Source organism: Labeo rohita, chromosome 5, assembly GCF_022985175.1.
Source record: "Labeo rohita strain BAU-BD-2019 chromosome 5, IGBB_LRoh.1.0, whole genome shotgun sequence".
Taxonomy (NCBI): domain Eukaryota; kingdom Metazoa; phylum Chordata; class Actinopteri; order Cypriniformes; family Cyprinidae; genus Labeo; species Labeo rohita.
Window position 1 is genome coordinate 4,545,559 of NC_066873.1, and position 20,944 is coordinate 4,566,502.

The 20,944-nt window shown below is 34.8% G+C and overlaps 1 protein-coding gene across 1 annotated transcript in view; it reads right to left on the reverse strand.

Annotated features, from left to right (window-relative positions):
* LOC127165710 (astrotactin-2-like) overlaps positions 1 to 20,944 on the reverse strand; it is a 565,932-nt gene that overhangs the window by 242,191 nt on the left and 302,797 nt on the right. The window contains 3 exon segments of the mRNA XM_051110581.1: positions 9,350 to 9,487; positions 13,249 to 13,323; positions 15,296 to 15,380. Of these exon segments, the coding sequence (XP_050966538.1) occupies positions 9,350 to 9,487; positions 13,249 to 13,323; positions 15,296 to 15,380 (298 nt within the window).

Genomic DNA, 20,944 nt, shown 5'->3' on the forward strand with positions numbered 1-20,944 from the left:
ACAAACTGAGCTTCCTGTCAGTTAAGCAAAAGCAAATGACTGTCAGCAATATGATATCTGAATAGAATATCCGAAGCATGTCTTACATAATACTCTATTCATAAAATTATATAAACATACATGATTTTAGTTGTAAATGTGTTCATTTTAATTGATGGGCAATATATATATATATATATATATTTTTTTTTTTTTTTTTTTTTTTTAATCATGTTTTATTTTAACAAAGAAAATTCCTCTCAGAAGTATGTTCTGGTAACTGAACATAAGACCTGGACTGAAGCTCTGCAGAGGGAAATACACAGACCTGGTCAGTGTGAGAAGTGAGGCGGAACTTCAACACATTCAACACACAGACCATTACGGTCTATGGAAATTTTGGTTATGATGTATGGATTGGTCTGCACAGAAACAGACTCTGGTTGGATCAGAGCAACTCTTCTTTCACATATTGGCAGTCGTGATCCACAACCAGATAATGGTTTAAGTATCCCAGGACAGCTGGGAGCTCAACACTGCAGAACTGTGTCTTTAAAATACTTTGGCCAGTGAACAGATGAGAGATGCTTTGACCATTTTCCTTTCTTCTGTTACAGTGGTAAGCACATATAGCTTATATATAATTAAAAAAATAAACATCAGGCTGTCACACACACACACACACACACACACACACACACACACTTACACAATGCGAATGTAGATGTAATATATATATATATTACATCGAGGACTGGAGTTGGGAAACGCTGTTCTGGAGGACAGTGATGAGGACAGTGACCTGACTGGCTGGTCCATTGTGAGACATGGTAATAGTATATGCGTAGATTAATGTTAACACAGATTAAGTAATGATGAACAGATGCAATGTTGCTGTTAGTTCATCTTAACTAATGCATTACCTAACATTAACTAATACAACCCGATCATAAAGTGTTATCGATATCCTTTTAAAAAGTCAACAATCCTAAAAGTGGCTGTATGTTTGGCACCGCATATGAAGTATGACAGGATGAATGATCTGCACTGTGTGGAGGACATTAGCTTGTGGTAATGTTCAGTTTGCTTGCTTGCATCGAATGCACCATTCATCAAAAGCACCGTGGCTGTCGCTCGCCCTCTCAGCTTATTGACAGTTTCGTATTGACAGTACAATGGGCTTTGAGCACAGTTGGAGATGCCTGGAGTGGAATTGATTGGGGGATTTATGGAGTGTTTGGGATAGTGCAGCTCTTCAGGGTGGACTGAAGTGGACCTGTGGAGTCCGCGGAAGGACAGGACTCACCGCGACGCTAATGGCACGTCTGCCTGTGGACGTCTAGGGAAAACGTGACCTCAGACAGCTTGAGTCTCTTAAAAGCAGGGTCTAAATCATGTGGGATCAGCTTCTATAAACAGCGCTGTAAAAATCTATGACTCACCTAAAACCTGCAGCAGACTTTCAGCGATTGAAGTTCGCTTGTTGACATATGAATCACACTGACAATAGAGATTCCAATAGATAGGCTTGTGGTAATACAAGAATTCAGTGCTTTGTCATGGGCCTATTGCAGATGAGTATTGATCCCAAAGCCTTATTGTATATCACAAAGAGCTGAAATGAGCAAAGACTTCTTTTTATTTTACAAAGGCCTCGACAAAGCTCTGATGTAGGTCACCAAAATCAATTTAAACTGAAATACTGTTCATATTAATTTTATGCTATACATATGGATTGGCTTTATGGGATTTTGATGGCTATTTTATCATCTGCCTGGTGGAGGGAAAAAAAAGTTACAAAAAAAAAAAGATATAAAGGAATAGTTCACCCAAAAATGACAATTCTGTTACCATTTACACACCTTTCACTTGGGGGGGTCTGGTGGGATGGTTACTCTTTCTTTCTCTTTCTATGGTTTGTGATTACAAAATCATGCTCAGTGGTGGGGGTAATGTGGGGTCACACAAACTGCAAACATTCAATCACCGTCTGGGTTTTAAATGCCAAGATTCTCACATACTCTAATATGCTCGGCTGGTAATTACACAGGCTAGAAATTAACAAAGTTTTTGGGACAGATCCATTGGTTTTAAGCCTATTCACTTTAACACAATTTGGCAAATACTGCTGAAGCGGTCTCATGCTTTCATTCATTATCCATAAACTGTGAAAGTAATATATTTGGTTTTAACCTTTAAATGTTGCCATTATTCCCTTATGTTTCCCTTGGCAATAAACTATGGAACTATGGGAGATAACGGGCAAATGGCATTTATTAAAAAAAGTTAGTTTTGAAGTGTCTTGACACTAAAAGAATTCACAAATAGTTTAGAAGTCAAAACATCAGTAAAGATATGGAATAGCAACATGAAAAAGAAAAAAAAAAAAATATTAATAATTTATTTTCCTAATCATTTAAATCTGGACTACAGATACAAACACAACACCTCAAAAACACATTAAAATGCAAACAAGTAAAAATAAGCTACTTTGGTTAATGTGAAGAAAATAATTGTTCATATTCCCACCAACTGTTTGTCAAATTATTCAAGGGAAAACATCACAAAACTCATGCATTAAGAATATTTGTATTTATGCAATCTAAAAGTGCATTAAACAATAAGAATAGCCATAAAGTCATAAGTACTCCATATCTCAGCAATGCACTGTGACATGCACAAATTATACACATTAGTGTTTATTTTTTGACTCTTTGCTGCTTTTCTTTATGCTGTTGTTGTCACTTTTAAAGCCCATGTCTTACTGTTGGTCTTGGTCATTACTGTCGTTGTTGTTAATGTGTTAAAGGTCTGCTGACCAATGAGAAATATAGGCTAGTAAAGCAGTAGACAAGTTGTCTGTATGTACTAATGGTGGGGGTTTATCAGCAATCTTTTCTGCAAGCTGTTTAGTTATGCCAGTATGTAACTGTTTTAATAGTACATCATTGGATCATTCACTTAACCAATTCACTGTTTTATTATTATTATTATTATCATTATTATTTATTATTTTTTTTTAATGAATAAAACATATTTAAACATGGCCCAAATTCTGCAATTTGAGTTCAAAATCACACAGAAAAGTTATAGTCATATGAAATATTTTAACAGTATAACTCCATCAGTCCAAACAGCATGAGTGTGACTTAAAAAAATAAAATGTCTAGGCACGTCTTTCCTGCTGGAGGATACAACCCGCAATGACCCGCAGTTCTCATACACAGATTGTGAATAAACACAGCGGCATCAAGCATTGAGCGTGAACACACATCAGTCACAGACAAAGAACTTATTGCGGTCAGGACACAGCGCAACAATCCAGCCACTGCAACCACACCAACCGCTAAACTACATGCAAAAAAAAAAAAAAAAAAAAAAAGATTAAATCCAACAACATCCATCATGCACCCATGTAGTTCGAGACTGAGAGGTACATGGGCATTGCAACTATTCTGGTATAATGTGGTGTAAGGGACAGAAACTTATCAATGATCAGTGAATATTAAATAATCTGAATTTATCATTGAGCATTTAGTGCTCAGTAGGGTTGTTATAGTCAACTTAAACTGAAACTGAAATAAATAATAATAAAACAATAAAATAAACATTAACTAAAAAAAACTAAAATATAACATAACTTAATAAAAATAACATTATTGAAAACAATAATGATAATAATGAATGAATGAATGAAAATGGATGAAAAATAAATAAATTCAGCTAAGTTGACACTGCAACATTTCTCTATTTAATTTAGCTTAACTTCATGCACTAAAATAACTAAAACTAGAAATGAATGAATGAATGAATGAATGAATGAAACAACAAAACAACAAACAAAACAATTACTAAAACTTGACATAAAATGAAAATGGAAAATATAAAAATAAACACATAACTGATTTAAATTATATCAATCCTGCTAAAATAACAGACCCATCTGTCAGTATCTGTGTTGTGTTTTGGCCTCTGGAGGTCCTCACTGTGCCCTCATTACTTGTAATTAGTGTGTACTGATTTCACCTTTCTCTCATTTATTTTGAGAGTATTTATTTATTTTGGTCTGTCTCAAGGTTTCTTTGCTTGCTGTTTAGTTGTTCTGAAGCCATCTGCTTATGTAAACCTTCGCAGAAGTGTTTGTTGTCTTTTGTCTCTTGGATTTATATCTTATTTTGCATTATTTTGTGGGATTACTCCTCTGGAGCTTTTGCTTTTTGAACTTAGGACTTTTTGCCCTGTTTTTGTTAACTGGGGATTGTCTTCTTCAGTCTCTTGCTACATCTGTGGATTTTTGTTCCCCCTTCTTTGCTTGAACTTTTATATTAAATTGTATTGCATCTAATCTCCAGAGTGTGTCTTTACGGTTAGGTTCAAGCTCTCAGACGCTCAAGGGTTGAAAGTCTGACTCGCACTCTGCCAGTCTGAGTTCAACTTTAGGTTTTCATTGACTGAGTTAAAATTGCTGTAAAGAAGGCAATCATTGGCAATATCAGAGACTCTTGGATTAAGAAAGCTATAAGGACCTTAAAGTTTGCAAACTTTATAACATTTATATTTATTTTTTTTCCTCTTTCTTTCTTTCTTTCTTTCTTTCTAAATACATTTCTACCTTATTGCCTCAGGCCAGTGCGTGTCAGTAACGTCTGAAGCCAATATTGACATTACTGGGACAAAGAGCCAGATAAACAGGAGGAAAAAAAAAAAAAAAAAAAACATAACACCATAATAATAAGAGTATAGTGCATGCATTTGCTTGTCTTTCATTAGCTGAATGCTGTTTTGTTTTTAGCTGGGCTCCAGTCGGCAGCCTTCACTCATGGGTCTTCCCTCTGAATATCATTTGCATAATTAAGAGGAGCTCATTATTCATTGTGCTGTGTGTGATGTGACAGACATTTCCTGCACAGCAGCAACTAATTATTTTCCAGATACATTACACTGATATAATGTATTCCTCTGAAACTCCACTAATCACTCATAAAATGTGTGTTTCCGTCCTCAAAGTTATTATTTTGTCCCTGCCATGATGTTAAGTACTAATTAAGCTTAATAAATCATTCACAACCTTAACTCAGCAAGTCTGAATGTACATATGCTGTAAAGTTAGAGTTTGATTGAACTAGGGCTGCTTTTTCCACACTTAAACACTTCAAATACTCATTCATTAAAGAGAAACATAGAGAAAACAATGCTGTGTGAAATACAGTATGCACGAGAGAGAAAAACAAGCTTATTACATGCCTTATATGCAATAACACTACTACTACTACTACTACTACTACTACTACTACTATTTATTAATGATTTATTGTATAAAGACTTTCAAATTTAAAAGCTCATTACTGAGCTTCAGATTTAAAGACCACACACTTGATGAACCTCTTTTGAAACAGTATGTTTTTGTGGACAAAAATAGCTAATAGACTTGTGAAATATAATGTGCTGCTTGTTATTGCTTCAACAATTCACAGTTTGTTGCTCCTGCATGGCATTTCAGGACTTTAACGGTGAAATATTGATTGCAGTGCTACTGCTTTGTCATAATAAATAGGGTGTCTTGCTTTGTTTTTGTTTTGTTTTGTATTTAGTGTTAATATATAGTGTCTAGTATATATATATATATATATACAGTACTGTGCAAAAGTGTTAGGCCACTAGTATTTTCATCAGCTAAAAAATGGTTTAAAGTCAGTTAAACTCGGTCTTTTGCTGTAGTGTGTCAGTAGGAAATATTAGTTTACATTTCTAAACATTCATTCATTAATTGTAATAATCCAGTGAGATTTTTGTATGGAGCACAGGCTGTTGTCAGACAGACTCCTTGTGCAAACAGAGATCTGATCTCTTCATCATTCAATCCAGTCTGTCTTAAGAAACAGAAAAAACGGAGACAGACTAAATCCAGAAGAACTGTGGCAACATCTCCAAGATGCTTTAAGAGACCTACACCTACAAAGCTACAGTACTGTTAAAATTTTTAGACAGTTAGGCACATAAAATGAGGATGCTGTCAAAAACAATGTCAAATAGATTTTCTTTATCAATGAACTTCTATTAACTGAAATAAATAAGCATTTGATGTGACCATCCTTTGCATTTAAAGTAGCTTTTGCCCTACGTGCACTTGTGCAGAGTTTTTCAGGTAGCTTTGCAGGTAGGTTATTTGAAACATCTTGGAGATGTTGAAACTTCTTCTGGATTTAGTCTGTTTCAGTTATTCTGTTTCTTCATGTCATTCCAGGAAGACTGGATGATGGTGAGATCAGATCTCTATGTGAAGCACTGGCTGTTGTCAGACTGCCTGTGCAAACAAAAATCTCACTGGATTATTACAATTAATGGCGAACAGAATGTTTGGAAATGTAAACTGATGTTTCCTACTGACACACTACAGCAAAAGATAGAAATAACTGACTTTAAACCATTTTTTAGCTGGTGAAAATACTAGTGGCCTAAGACTTTTGCACAGTACTGTAGAAAAAAGTGTTTTGTTATAATATCTATCTATCTATCTATCTATCTATCTGTCTATCTATCTAGGATAGTACAATCTAAAAGTCAATAAAAAAGTCCCCCGCTGTTAATGGCTTAGTGTAGCTCACTATTTGTTTGAAGTGGATCTTAGCTACTTCAAATTAAAAGTAGCTTGCATCTTCTTAAATTAGAGTTCGTCTTTTGAAGGCGACACTTAAAGCTTGAAGGTTGGGTTTATTTGCAAGGCTCGTACGACCTCTGCCTCAGCTGACAGCTGTATTAAGCGAGTAGCATAAAGGAGATTAGGAGTGTTTACTTTCCCAAGCGCTGTGAGGCGTCACTCCATTCGGGACGTTGATAACCTCTGGAGTATCAGGAAACATGGCACTGCACATGCTAACACCTGTGGTGCAAAGCCAGCTTCATTTCCATTCTGGAGGAACCCAAGTACAAGAGATTGCAGGTTACTGTCCCTACTTCCCAAAGGCCAGAGACATGGCCACCTCATTCTGGGATGAAATTGAAATGTTAATGAATGCTATTCATCATCAGAGCTCAGAAATGATCTAAGCGTATGAGGAAGGAAATGAGAGAAGGTGTTTTCTGTGAAAGGAATATAATCTTATTTCTGGACACAAAATGGAAGGTACAACTGTGGTACAAGATTAAACAACATTCAGACTGCTTCACTTATTTGGCAAAGATAATACTCCAGTGTGCCAGAACTGCTTAAATTTTCTGTAATGTACTTGCAACCGACAACATAATTCCTTCACTGGCAGGCTTTTAAGTACAAATTTATTGTCAAATTAAAAATAAAAGAAAAAGAAAATGCATTTATTGTAACATGTCAGGATATAAATTTCCTGTGCCTTCACACTCTTAGTCCAAAGCATCATGACCATTCAGTGCTCCCTCATAATTTTTAAAAGCGACTTGCACTAAGTTGCATGATTACTTTTATTTTATTTTTTTAAAAGCTGTAAATAGTGGATCATTTGCTTTAAGTAGAAAAAAATAAGTGCCCTTAATTGTATTGAATAATTGGATAATATACATTTAAAATAATATAAAATACATGTAAAAAGTGAACTTTGTAATGATGTCACAACAAACGTTAGATTTTAAATTGTTTTAAAAATATTTTGTCATGCTTTAAAAAAGCACACTTATTTTGATGTTGACTAATATATTAAAGCACAAGTAAAGATTATAATTTTAACTGTAGTGTGTTATTTGATATTACATTTTGAGTTAATATACAATATACATACTATTTAAACTTACTATTTAAATACTAAGTACTGAATTGCAACTTCATAATTACAAATGTATTGCAAATATATCTAAATATAAGGGTAACACCACATTAAGGTTCATTAGTTAACATGAACTAAGAATAAACAATACTTCTACAGCATTTATTAATCTTAATTCATGTTAATTTCAGCATTTACTAATGTATTATTAAAATCAAAAGTTGTGTTTGTTAACATTAGTTAATGCACTGTAAACTAACAAGAACAAACAATGAACTGTATTTTTATTAACTAACATTAGCAAAGATTAATACATGGTGTAATGAATGTATTGTTCATTGTTCATTTATGTTAGTTATTTAATTAACTAATGTTAGCAAATGACACCTTATCATAAATTGTTACCAATATATGATATGCAAATGACATTAAAGTATATTTTAGTTTATCATACATGTTTGTCAGTACATTAAGCAGTGCACTATAAGCATATTTCATAAAATCAATAAGAAGTAATTATTAAATTACTATAAAGATGTCTGTAAGCAGGAAAAAAAAAACTCCTTTCATTTCATTTCATTAACTGCAATACATTTTTATTTAATTGTAAATAAAATGACATTACTTTCAATTCACACTCATACATATTCTTTGGTATATTATTTCCATAAAAAAACATTTTTTGCTGAAGTATGCTAAAGTGTATTTCTTTTTTTTTTTTTTTTTTTTTTTTTTTACAAAAGTCACTTTGCTTAAAACTTAACTATTATATTTAAGTTTCTATTTCTATACCTCAGAAATGCATGGTGAAAAACTGCCTGTCAAGTTCAGCTGCAGTTTTGCTTGGTTTATTGCTATTATTTTAATAATATACAGACATATATAATTTTAAATGGTCGCAATGTAAAAACAAATAACATTTTGATAAAACTGTATGTGTGCATGTGTGTTAGGTAAACAGAAACAGAAACCACCACTGTAACACCAGACTAGCTGTCACTGGTGCTTAAACACACAAATGAATAGGTGCATGAAACCCCTGCTCTTAGTCTATACCTGATTAATATTAGAGTATATGCTGACACCGTAAGAACAGCTTGGCATATGTTGGGATTGCAATAATGACGAAAACAGCTTGGTTGTGAAAAAGTAATACTGTAAATAGCTTGTTTCCCTGAGGACATTTCAGCCAACAGCAGCTGTGCGGCTATCAGAAAGAAAGAGCCATGTCAGATAAAGGGCTCTGAGAAATCTATTAATAACTGAACATCTCACTTCACTTAGCACAGAGATTTACTGGAGGAAACAATCTTAGCGCACCACCACCAACAACAACTATGAGTTCATCCACTTACAGTCTAACATGTTTTTTGGAAGCCTATTTAAAAATCCTGAGATCAGAGATTTTGAAGGGGAAAAAAGCAAGTCAGTTTGTGCAATAACAATATGTTGGCTGGGTCAAGGACACAATGAAACATCCCTAATAAACGTGTTCACAGACACAGATCCAGACCAGGCTTAATGAATTACAATTACCACCAGCAGCACATTTCTGTCTCATGATAGCCATTTTCAGTGTAGAATGTATTGAAGCACACAGGTGGGCTTGTTGAGCTGAGCTGTGATTAACTTACCGCACTTCTCCAGGGTCCTCTGTAACCAACACGTCCGTCTTACAGCTGGCTATAGGGTTGATTGACAGCTCCACCGGAGGAACCACAAAGCTCTTGCTGACTGGCAGCCAAAGGCCTTGACCCAGACTGTAGGATGACCTGCAGTGTGAGGGACATCGACACAAGAGTGGATCACGTCAGCTGAATTTCAATGACCCTGTGGAACATGCTGGAATAAAGACGGCTGCTTATTACAAGAAAACCAGACTGACGGAGAGAGGAGAAGATCTGTTCTCCATAGCATGCACAAATAAAGACCTTCAAACTAGTAGTTGTGTGCTAATATCCAAAGGGGTTTAATAAATATAATAACTTTGAAGACAATGGTAAAATACACCGCAAGTCTGTGGAAACGATCCAATAAAGAAAATGTCAAAGCGGTTGTATAATGGAAAATAGGATTTGTCTCATTCTTCAAAATGAAAAGACTTAAGTGTAGTCACACTCTTAATTTCAGAACCTGTCAATTCAGAACCTGAAACTACAATTCAAATAAAATTATAATAAACAAACAAATAAAACTTCAATTATAATAAAAACTGGAGTAAAATCCCTCTTTGTATTTGTAATGCAGATTACAGTTGCATTGTCTAGAATCTTAATGTAACATTCACCTAAAAAAAAGAAAATTTGGTAACACTTTAGTATGGGGAACAATTCTCACTATTAACTAGTTACTTATTAGCATGCCTATTATTAACACATTGGCTGTTTATTAGTACTTATAAAGCACACATTCTGCATGACCATATTCTACATCACTAATCCTATATACACCTACTGGCAGTTTTAGTGTCATATTTATTCATCTATGACAGCCCAAGATCAATCAAGGTACCAGCATAAAAACACATACAGCAAAAAAATATCGTTTACCGACAAAAATCTCCCCATTTCAGGCCCCAGAAGGAAACAGCTTATAAATAATAGTTCATTTAAGAATGCTTTTTTGTTCATTTAAAATGTGTTTAAAATTTAGTAGTTACCCTAGTTCACACAGATCCAATAAAATCAGTAATCTAAAGAAGCAGACAAACGCGACAACAGTCAAGCGCAGACCAGTATTAAGTAAGTGTACAGGAAATATGAAGCAGTCATAACTTTGTTTTTGCTGAGTTTATTTAATTAATATTGAATATTAATTGATGTTCACTTGGATTTTTACCTCAGCAGGGGAAATAATACTGTCATTTATAGTTGTATGGTAAAATGTATATTTTGATTTGTATACATTTAACAATTCATACACAGTTGCGATAAACACGTTAAGAACCCATACAACTGCAGCACCAGAGGACTAGTATTCTGCCACGTGAAACAAAAGAAGAACATGGTTCGATCGTCAGCTGGCCAATCAGGAGAAAGGGGCGTTTAATTCCCGCCCATGTGTCAAAATCGCATTTTCAAGTTGTTTATTCATTTTTCTACCCCTGAACGAAAAACGAAAAATTAAGCTGAATTCTTGCTTTTCGTTTTTTTGGGAAAAAAAAAAAAAAAAGGAGCCGTTTTCTCAATTTTCTATTTTCAATATTAAATCAAAAAATGAGTGAATGAATGATGAAACAGTCGAAACAAATATTAAAACATAATCTAATTTTTACCCATGAACAAAAATACGAACAATCTGGCTACATTTTTGTTTTTCCGCTTCTTAAACAAAACGAAAAAATGAAAATCAAACCGTTTCTGATTTCTCTATATTTATTTTTATTGAAAATAATAAGCAACCAATAAGCAGCAAATTAGGAGTTTACTGAAGCAAAAGCCATAGTTAATGGTTTGTTAATAGTGAGAACTAGACCTTAAAATAAAGTGTGACTGAAAATCTTCTCATTATTTACTCATACCAATGTAGTTAATAAACAAACAAACAAACAAAAACATTGCAGGAAGAGACTGCAGACTACCATGATGTTTTGTCTATGACAAAACATTTGAAAAGCATTATGACACATGTGACACACATCATTGGCACACATTGTGTTGGAGTCTACCTACAACCATGTGTTAATTAGCACTCATTATCATTATTTTGTCAATGTAACTGAAGAGCTGAAATAATTAAGATAATATACTATTCATTTAGCCAATGAATCCATATTCTGTGAATTAAATTAGTTTGATAACACGGACACAGGTTGTACGACCACATGCGGCTCCACCGCAATAAAGCTCACGTCTGAGCCTGGCCGGTCGCTGACCTTGGATATAGACAAGCACATCTGAATTACTCTGGATCAATGCATACTTCCACTCATAAATAAGACAGCGATAGCCCAGGCCTTGCTCCGGCCCATCAATTGACACTTCAGAGGGCATCGATTGCTTTCCTCAGTCCACTATCAGTCAACCGCTGCCAGCTGAACTAAATGGTTAGGTGGTTAAGAGTGATGACAGCTTGGGCGAGTAAGAAGAGAGTGAATGGATGATATAAATTTCATTTATTTTCACCTTTGCATTTAGACCTAAAGAGGAAAAAAAATCTGCTGCAGGCTTGTAGTCTGAAAATGAGAGAAATAATGGAATATATTTTTGTGTTTAATTAACAAGAGACACGAGTTTAACAGGGAGAATCAAAGTGAGATATTGTCATTACATCAGGTAATCGTCCAGCGTAAAAAAACCCATTTTTTTTTTTAGTTGAAACGGCAGAAACTACAGTATATGGGTGGAATGCATGACAAAATCCTATTTCATGTTATGAGTCATTTTATATTACGGTAATTGTATATATCACTATATGCAGAAAATTCAAGTAAATTATGGTTTATACATGAAATAAATGTATTAATGACTTTTGGATAATCATAAATATTCAACAAACATAGACAACTTTTTTTTTCAAAAAAGTTTTTTTTTTTTTTTTTTTTTCCCTCATCTTGACATGTCTGGGACATGTCTCACTTTTATGTGTAAATAACTTTAAATGAAAAAAAAAAAATGGAACTATGTGACTCTGCCTACATTTCATACATACATTTTGCTGCAGCTTCTAGCTGAAATGAACATTACAGGCAGTAGAAGACCAACAACTTTTGCTTCTATGTTATCATAAATTCAAAACACTTTCATCATAATTGATGATGTTTAAATTTATACATTTTGATGTTTGCATCACAACCAGCTGCACATGTATGGCTTTTCTGACATAGTAAACTTGCTCGGAAGCACCCCCGGTACAGCACTGCACTTGTGATATGAAGCGCTTGTGTGTGATAAAAGAGATCAAATACTTGTAGAAGAAAACTGAAATGGCATGGTTTCTTCAACCATGTTCTCATGTTTGCTTTTGTTAAGACTGTTGGTCTTAAGTCCAGCGAAATGTACCTGTATTTCAGATTTAGCGTTGAGCTTGGTTAGAAATACCAACATGCATCATTCAGACTGCATTCAAGCTTGCTGCAATCCATGTGACGAGTTACATCAGATATTTTAAGGGCAGAAGCTTTTCAGACTGTCAAGCCTGCAGGACAGAAACATCGAGAAATCCAAAGTGACGGGCTGTGGTTTGTGACCTGTCCTCATTCCCTTTCTATCGCCACCATTTTCTCTAGCACATGAAAAATAAATATGGAGCTGCTAAACACTCACAGTGGCCCTAGACCCTGCTTTAAAACAGAAAGAGGCCCAGGGCTCCGGTAAAACTCCCTCCTCTTTCAGGTGGAACATGCCTAGGGCAAATTCTACCAGGAAACCCACAGTGCTGCCCCGCAGGCAATCTGTGAAGTCCTGTGTTCAGTATGAGGGCGACTGACAGCAGGCAGGGAGGACCTGCCTGGACCGGGACACCCCGGGGACTGTCGTGTTCTGCATGGGACCTTCTTTTGGAGGACAGACAGGTGGGGAGATCTGGTTCTTACCTGAAAATCTTCTCTGGAGCCTGTTCTCCTGTGACAAGGTCGTAACCTTTTTCCAGGTTTGAGTAAGGCCACGGACTGTGGGACGGACACACAAAAAGGCTTTGTGAGTATAAATGCTAAGGGTTTTAGCTTAAAAAAAAAAGAAAAATAATAATAGTAAGAGTAATTAATTAAAGCAAGGGGGTCAAGTCCTAGTCCTGAAGGGCCAGTGTCCTAAGATTTTAGCTATAACCATAAATAAATAATCCAGCTAATCAGGGTCTTCAGGATTACTAGAAACTTAAGATGTTCCAGCTAAACTCTGCAGGAAGGTGGCCAACCAGGGTTAGAATAACACATCCCTGAATTAGGGTTTCATATTTTTTAAGAAAATGTCAAAGGTGCTTATATGAAGTGGCAAAAAAAGTCTATTATGACACTAGGATGTTGCAGTGTTCGAGGGTGTTGCTAGTAGGTGGCAACTAAAGACAACTGGATAGTAATTAGGTGCAAAACTAACCACTAGGATGCTACAGTGTTGCTATCCAGTTGCTAGTGCTAGGTACCCTAGAGAAAAGTAAATATACTAAAATGTATTTAAAATACATTTATTTCATGCTAAGTATACTACAAATATACTTACATATTATGTACTTAATAAAAATACCCTGCAGTTGTATATTTTGTGTACTAAACTGGTATATTTTAAGTCTGTTAAATTTGAACAAGTAATTTTGTACATAATGCAAAGTATGAAGACATGAAGTCCAACTAAGTACTTAACCCTTTACTGTCACTCCCATTTTTGAACACAGATGTAAAAATGCAAACTTAAATTTTTATAATTCATGAATGAAAACATTTTGTAATATGATTTTGATGTACATTTTCCATGGTAATGCAATGTCTGATTCTAAAATGGTTTTCAAATGATTAATTTTGAGATTTTAAGTTTTCAACTAATATATCATTTTTTATGATTTCTAAAGCGTGATAGGGAAAAAGGCAACGAAGAAAGTCTTTTGTGACAAAGGTCAGAACTCCTGTTATGGTGTAGATTTTTGAGGAACACTCTTGACATATATTAATATATTACTTTACATAATTTGTAACACAAAAATATGGTAAAATATCTATTTAGGAGTCTTAGACCTTTCAAATGATACATAGTTTGTCATGATCAGATTAGGATTTATTTGTAATATGGTGAAGTAAACAGGCATCCCACTGAGGGGACAGGTGACAGGGGTTAAGTATATTTGATTGTGCTAAAGTAAACTATTGCAAGTATACTTTAGGCACATTTTAAATATTTCACATTTGAAGGCCGGTATTATTTAAAGATCATACAATCCTCTTCAATAGTGACATTAAAACATATTTTAGGCTTAATATTAAAAAAAAAGTGCATTGTGCACAAGTAGTACTCAGTCTGATCACAATTTTTTATATCAGTAAGTCTCAAGCGATATGTCAGTAAATATGTTAATAGACTTGAATTATACTTAGTGCAAAAATAAATGCATTTTAAATATATGACTTTTTTACTAGAGTAGATTTTTTCACAAATTGTAATCTGTTACTAATTTCAAACTGCATGACAGAAATTGTAATTAGTAACGTAACCAATGCATTACAAATTTTTTGGTAGTATTTTTAGGTAGTTTTCGATAACTTTTAGAATACTTTTGACCTAACATTAATTTAAATCGTGTAGTATATTTATTTAAAAATACAATTAACTATCAATTAATCTACCCAGCACTGACTGTTGTCATTTTCAAGTCTAACACTGCCCCACGTTTTTTTAAGTCTCAGTCTGGAGTCGACGTCTGGGTTGAAAGTTCTGCAGCCGATTTATTAGACCAGCTGTTTGGTTGAGTGAGTTCATTAACATGCGCCACAAGAGTCAGGAAGAGGAGTTACTACACTTGGCATGAGGTGAGGTGATGAATCGTATCTCTCTCTGTGTTGCAGTCTTTCTCTTCCCCCTCCTCATCTCCCTCCTGTCCTGGCTTTTAGTTCGGCCTATTTGTGAGGCGTTGACAGAGCGGTTTGCAGCACTCACCCTTCATTGCGGCCCCAATCAGTGCGGACGCAGAGATGTTTATGCTCGGGGTCAGGGGCATAACCTTCCAGACAGCTGCATTCCCCTGCAGAGAGCACAACACAGTGACAGATTATGTTCATTTATCCCTCTGGCAAATCAACCACATGTCCATGTGCCACCCAGCACTATTGCAGGAACATGGATTCGCTCCAGACAAAAGGTTTTCAAAGTACAGTTTGTCCTATATACAGTCAAGTCAAGTGGGAAGAGTGACATGTAAGAGCTGGTTCTGTCTCCGACACCTTCACTATCAGATGGCTCCTATCTTGGAAGATATCACAGAGCTACTCAGCTCTCAGAAGGTGATGCTAGGAGCTGAGGATATGAGAATGATATGAGAGCCGAGGATACGAGAATGAAAAGCTCTTCTGGGACAGAGGGATTGTTAAGGGAATCTCACAAAAAATATGTCAATGTTATATTTTAAATCAAAATTAAAAGTATTTTTAGCACTATGTTTTTTTTTGTTTGTTTGTTTTGTTTTTTTGTGTGTGAAAGTCACTGAGGCATAAACAGTGTTGTATGATAAAACAAATATATTTAAATATAAATTAATTCAAATATCAAATGGGGAAAATATTGTCATGTATTGGGTTAAAATTACATGAGAGTACGGAAGCGTGAAGCGTTGCCACAAAATAAAGTAATAAAAAAAATAAATAATTGTGACTCTTTTTTATCAATTCTGATATTTTATATCACAGTTCTGAGTTTATATCTAGCAATTGCTTTTTTTTTTTTTTTTTTTTTGAAGTTTATATCTTGCAATTTTGAGTTACCCCTCAGAATTGTGTTATTTTGCACCATTTACAGAATTATGAGCAGAGAAAAAGCCTGACTTGTGAGAAGTAAATTGAAAACTCAAAAGTTGCAATTGATTGATTGATAGATAGACTTCTTTCTTTCTTTCAAAGAGGGAAACAAACGTCTATATGACAGTGAATAAATAATGAATAATTCCCCTTTTTGAAAAACTGTAAAACTATTCTGTAAATTTGTATGCATTCATCTTTCTCAGACATCAACATGAGTTCAATAAACATTGATAACACAGAAAAACTTAAACAAATTGCAAATTAATTTCAACAATGACAAAATAATCATGCATGACTTATAGTTAAACGTTAATATAATCAGAAGAAACGTTTTGTTTGTGGTCCTGTTTATTTCTGTCATCAGTGTAGCAAGTCATGCAGTACATTTTTCATTGCCTCCTATTCTGCTTTCTTCATGCATATGGAAATCAAGATACTTTCCGTAGTTTACAAGCTTAACATTCATAAAACAAACCAAACACAAATGTAAAAGTGACAAAGGGAAAATAAAACATACTGTAACTAACATACTCTTCAAATATTTTGAAAATAAAGGCCAGATCTGAAAAGCGAGAGAAATCGGATAAAATACAGTAGTACTTCACTTGAATATAAAGGGTAATTTCTAAATCAGCTCTGTCTGGAGGGGAAATGAAACAATGAGAAAAGTCATTTTACAAACCGCACTGGCAGACATTCATATTTCATGAGCTGGAGCGGCGAATATTAGAAATAATATGCACCCATCTGTACTCCCACTATGATAATGATATTCATCCCATTTAAAGGCTCCCATTTCACGGCTTATTCTTGTGAAAACAAGCACATTTAGGCACATCTATTGCACTGGGACAAACAGAGAAAGTGAAGTAGAGGATGGACAGGCCAGTGGTGGCCAACCGTAACCAACATACAGTAATTACCAATAGAGCTAATCTATTGCAATTTATTACACTGCTCTCTAGAGTATCCGATTCGGCGGTCCAGAATCTCTAAATAATGACCATTGACCAAAATGACTAAAATGCTAAAGAAACAAGCTCTTTGCATTTTTTTTTTCTATGCAAGCATATACACTTATATAATGAGAATAAGAAAACCAACAGGGAAACCGAGTATTTTAACTTGCACCTCCAAGAACTGAATATACAAAAAAAGTAATTTTTTACGGACGTAATAAAAAAGAGACAGAAGTAAAGACATATATGAGCTGCCTAATAGCGGCACTTAACAAAAAGAATGAAAAAGAAATAAAAATGTCTGGCAGTTAGTGTGAAACTGCACACAGATGTAACAGAAGCAATTAGTTTAATAGCCAAGTGCTTAATAATTCATTTGCTGTGAGCGCATATGCATATGACAGATACCTGTACCATCAAATCAGCGCTGGAGCAGCCCTTCTGTTAGACATGGCAGAAAATGAGCCTTTCCATCTTTTAAAATGAAGGTTCAAATGCACTAAAATGCTCCTGCAGCAGTAAGTGCTGGTCCTCCAGATGATGTGCCAATTATTCTGATTTAGAGGTTTCAATCAAACGGCTCTCAATGATAATTTGAGCTATTGTGAAGGTAGATTGCCTATAAATGGTCGTCCTTCGAAGGCCTGTAAGGTTATATCTGAAGAGAGTTTGTGTATGCAATAGCAACTTGGAGAAGTCATTGAATTCTTTTCGAACAAAGTTGCAAAGTGTTTTAAGAGACTTTCTTTGAAGGACTTGTTCACACAGTTCACACTTCAAGAAAACTGTACAAATAACATGTAACATTCAAGGGCTCTTTACCATATATACAGCACAATATGTGTTTTCCTCAACGTTTCTGAATGCCTTGACTCACTCTAGTGTCCTCAAATATTGCAGGTTATCGGAGAAAATGTTGGCTTTACAGCCAACATTTTACAGTGCACACAAAACTAAATACAGTTTTCAAGGAATCGTTCACTCAGAATTGGAAAGAGTGTCATTTACTCTTCCCTAATGTCATTTCAAACCTGTATGATTTTCTTCACGGAATCACAAAAGATATTAATTCTTTTATTCAGCAAGGACACATTCAATTGATCAAGGGTGACAAAAAAGACAATATAAAAAATAAATAAAAAATAAAAAATCAGCATTGATGTTGTTTGAAATGTTTCTTGAGCAGCAAATCAACATATTACAATGGTTTCTCAAGAGTCATGTGACACTGAAGACTGAAATAATCATGCTGAAAATTCAGCTTTGATCACAGCAATAAATTACACTTTACAATATATTTGTATAGAAAACTGTTATTTTGAATTGGTATAATATTTCACAGTATTACTATTTTTACTGTACTTTGATCAAATAAACGCAGCCTTTGTGAGCAAGAAAAGACTTCTTTGCAGAAACATTGCAAAATATGTTGTATGAGCTGTATGTCTATAAAACTCAACAATTCTTTAAAATATCATGAATATAATATTATGATATTTAAAATATAATTGTTAACGTGTAAAATTTTATACGATTTACATTTTATACAATACAACCACAAATGCATTATTTCATATTTACCAACTTATATGAGGAAACATGATTCTAAAGAAACATAAGGACATTTATTGACTTTCTAACTGGAAAGTGGGACTTCCTTTCATATTATTGCCATAGTGAGCATTGTGATTAATGATTCTATAATCTTATAAGCACCTGAGATTCTGTAGTGTCAGAGCCACAGTTTAACTGCAGAGCAATTGAATTTATTTCAAATCTTCTGTTCCATTACAAAGACCTCTTTACATTCTACATTCAGATGGAAGCGTCAGTGTTTGTTGATTATGTGGATTCTGCTAACACATGGGATTATTTACATGCTCAAACAACACTGGCCTGATGCCTTCTCTTTCTCACAGCCTGTTTTTAAAAGGGTTATTTTATAATGTATATTATCGATTTTTTTCTTTTATGCCAAAAATCATTAGGATATTAAGTAAAGATAATGTTCCATGAAGATTATGCTTTTTGAGGAAAACATTTTAGGATTTCTCTCCATATAGCGGACTTCAATGGTGCCCGCAAATTTGAACTTCCAAAATGCAGTTTAAATGCAGCTTCAAAGGGCTCTAAATGATCCCAGCCGAGGCAGAAGGTTCTTATTTAGCAGAACGATCAGTTATTTTCTAAAAAAAAAAAATAATAATAATAAATTCCAATTTATATACCTTTTTTTTTTTTTTAACTTCAAATGCTCATCTTGTCTAGCTCTGCATGTACTCTGTGTATTCCAGTTAAAGACAGTTAAGGTTGGTCAAAAAACACCCATATCATTTTCTTCTCCAACTTCAAAATCTGCATTTTGAACTGCATTTTTGGAACTGCATTAAATTGTATTTTGGAAGTTCAAAGAAAGAAAGGCATGAACATCTTGGTTGACAAGGAGGTGAGTAAAATATCTGTAAATGTTTGTTCTGGAAGTGAACTTCTCCTTTAATTACATATAAAGATGATGCATGTTAAGGGCACGTCAAGGGGAAACTGTGACATTATGATTCTCCAAATTTCAAATCCTGGCATTTCAGAAGGATAGAAAAGAATAAATCATACTTTAAGCTGGGGAGTTAGTTTTGAAAGAAACTTGCAGTACGTTTGGACTGTAGAGTAACCCCTCATTTGTGCAAATATCAAGAACATTTTGATTTGCCATTTCAAGAATGCTTTAAATGATGATGAAAATATTCAGCTAGGATAATTCTGATTATCGAGGCTCTTTTTCGTTTTAATATCTGAACTCTGGTGATTAATGGATGCTTTCATTAGAAAGTTTCTCAAGAAAGGCCGCCTGGACAATTTTCTGATTTCAAGGTTCAATGAGTGGGCACGGAGAAAGAGATACTGTTGTTCTGATGAATATTTTCCAGTGTTACACAATTCAGAGGGAAGCAATTCCGCCTATGGACCTTGAGAAGACATATGGACAAGAGTAGAAAGAGAGAGAGAATAGGGCTGATAAACTCTGAACACTATGAAATGACAGAGCCATTTTGTCCTCTATTAGTTGTGTAGGAGAGAGAGTTTGAGAGAGAGAGAGAGAGAGAGAGTGCAAACAAGGAATATTTATAGTAGATGAATACAAGAGAGGCTTGGCTAGCTTTTATTAAGTCATGAGCAAAACATATATTTCTGAAGCAGCCCATGAGAGAGGAGAGCAGGACAGAGAATCAGAGCTGATAACCTTGTGGTTTAATCAAAAGCTGGTTGTGGGCTGAGATTGTGCTGGCATCGGGCCCGGCCGGCTGAACACTCCCTCACAGACTCAGTGTGTGTGGAAAGACAAGAGGCTTCTATCAGCGAGTTCTCCATCTCGCTCGACACGGAGAGAAGCGTCTGATAATACTCGGGCTGACTGTGGTCACGGCAGGACCTGTGAGATGCACGAACACAGCAGCGCTCAGAGCGCTTAAAGACACCTCTTAATTTATTTCAAATTCAGTGACGAATTACTCATCCTCATAGTGCTCAAACATGTATGCCGTGATGTTTAATAAGCACTGAAATTATTCTCTAACATATGTACACTACACTATTCCTTATCATTAAAGGCCATAGAATGGAAAACTGTATTTACCTTGGCATAGTTTCCTCCTTCCTATGTAAATCTCGTTTGTGCAAAAGACCACTGAAAAAGAGGCGAATCTCAGCATAACACGGACTGTGACGTTATAGTCAGGATCATTAATAGTTACGCCCCCAACATTTGCATGTACCAGAAACAAGTAAGGACAATAGCAAAAATGTCAGATCACGGAAATAAATGTTATGTTCCAGGC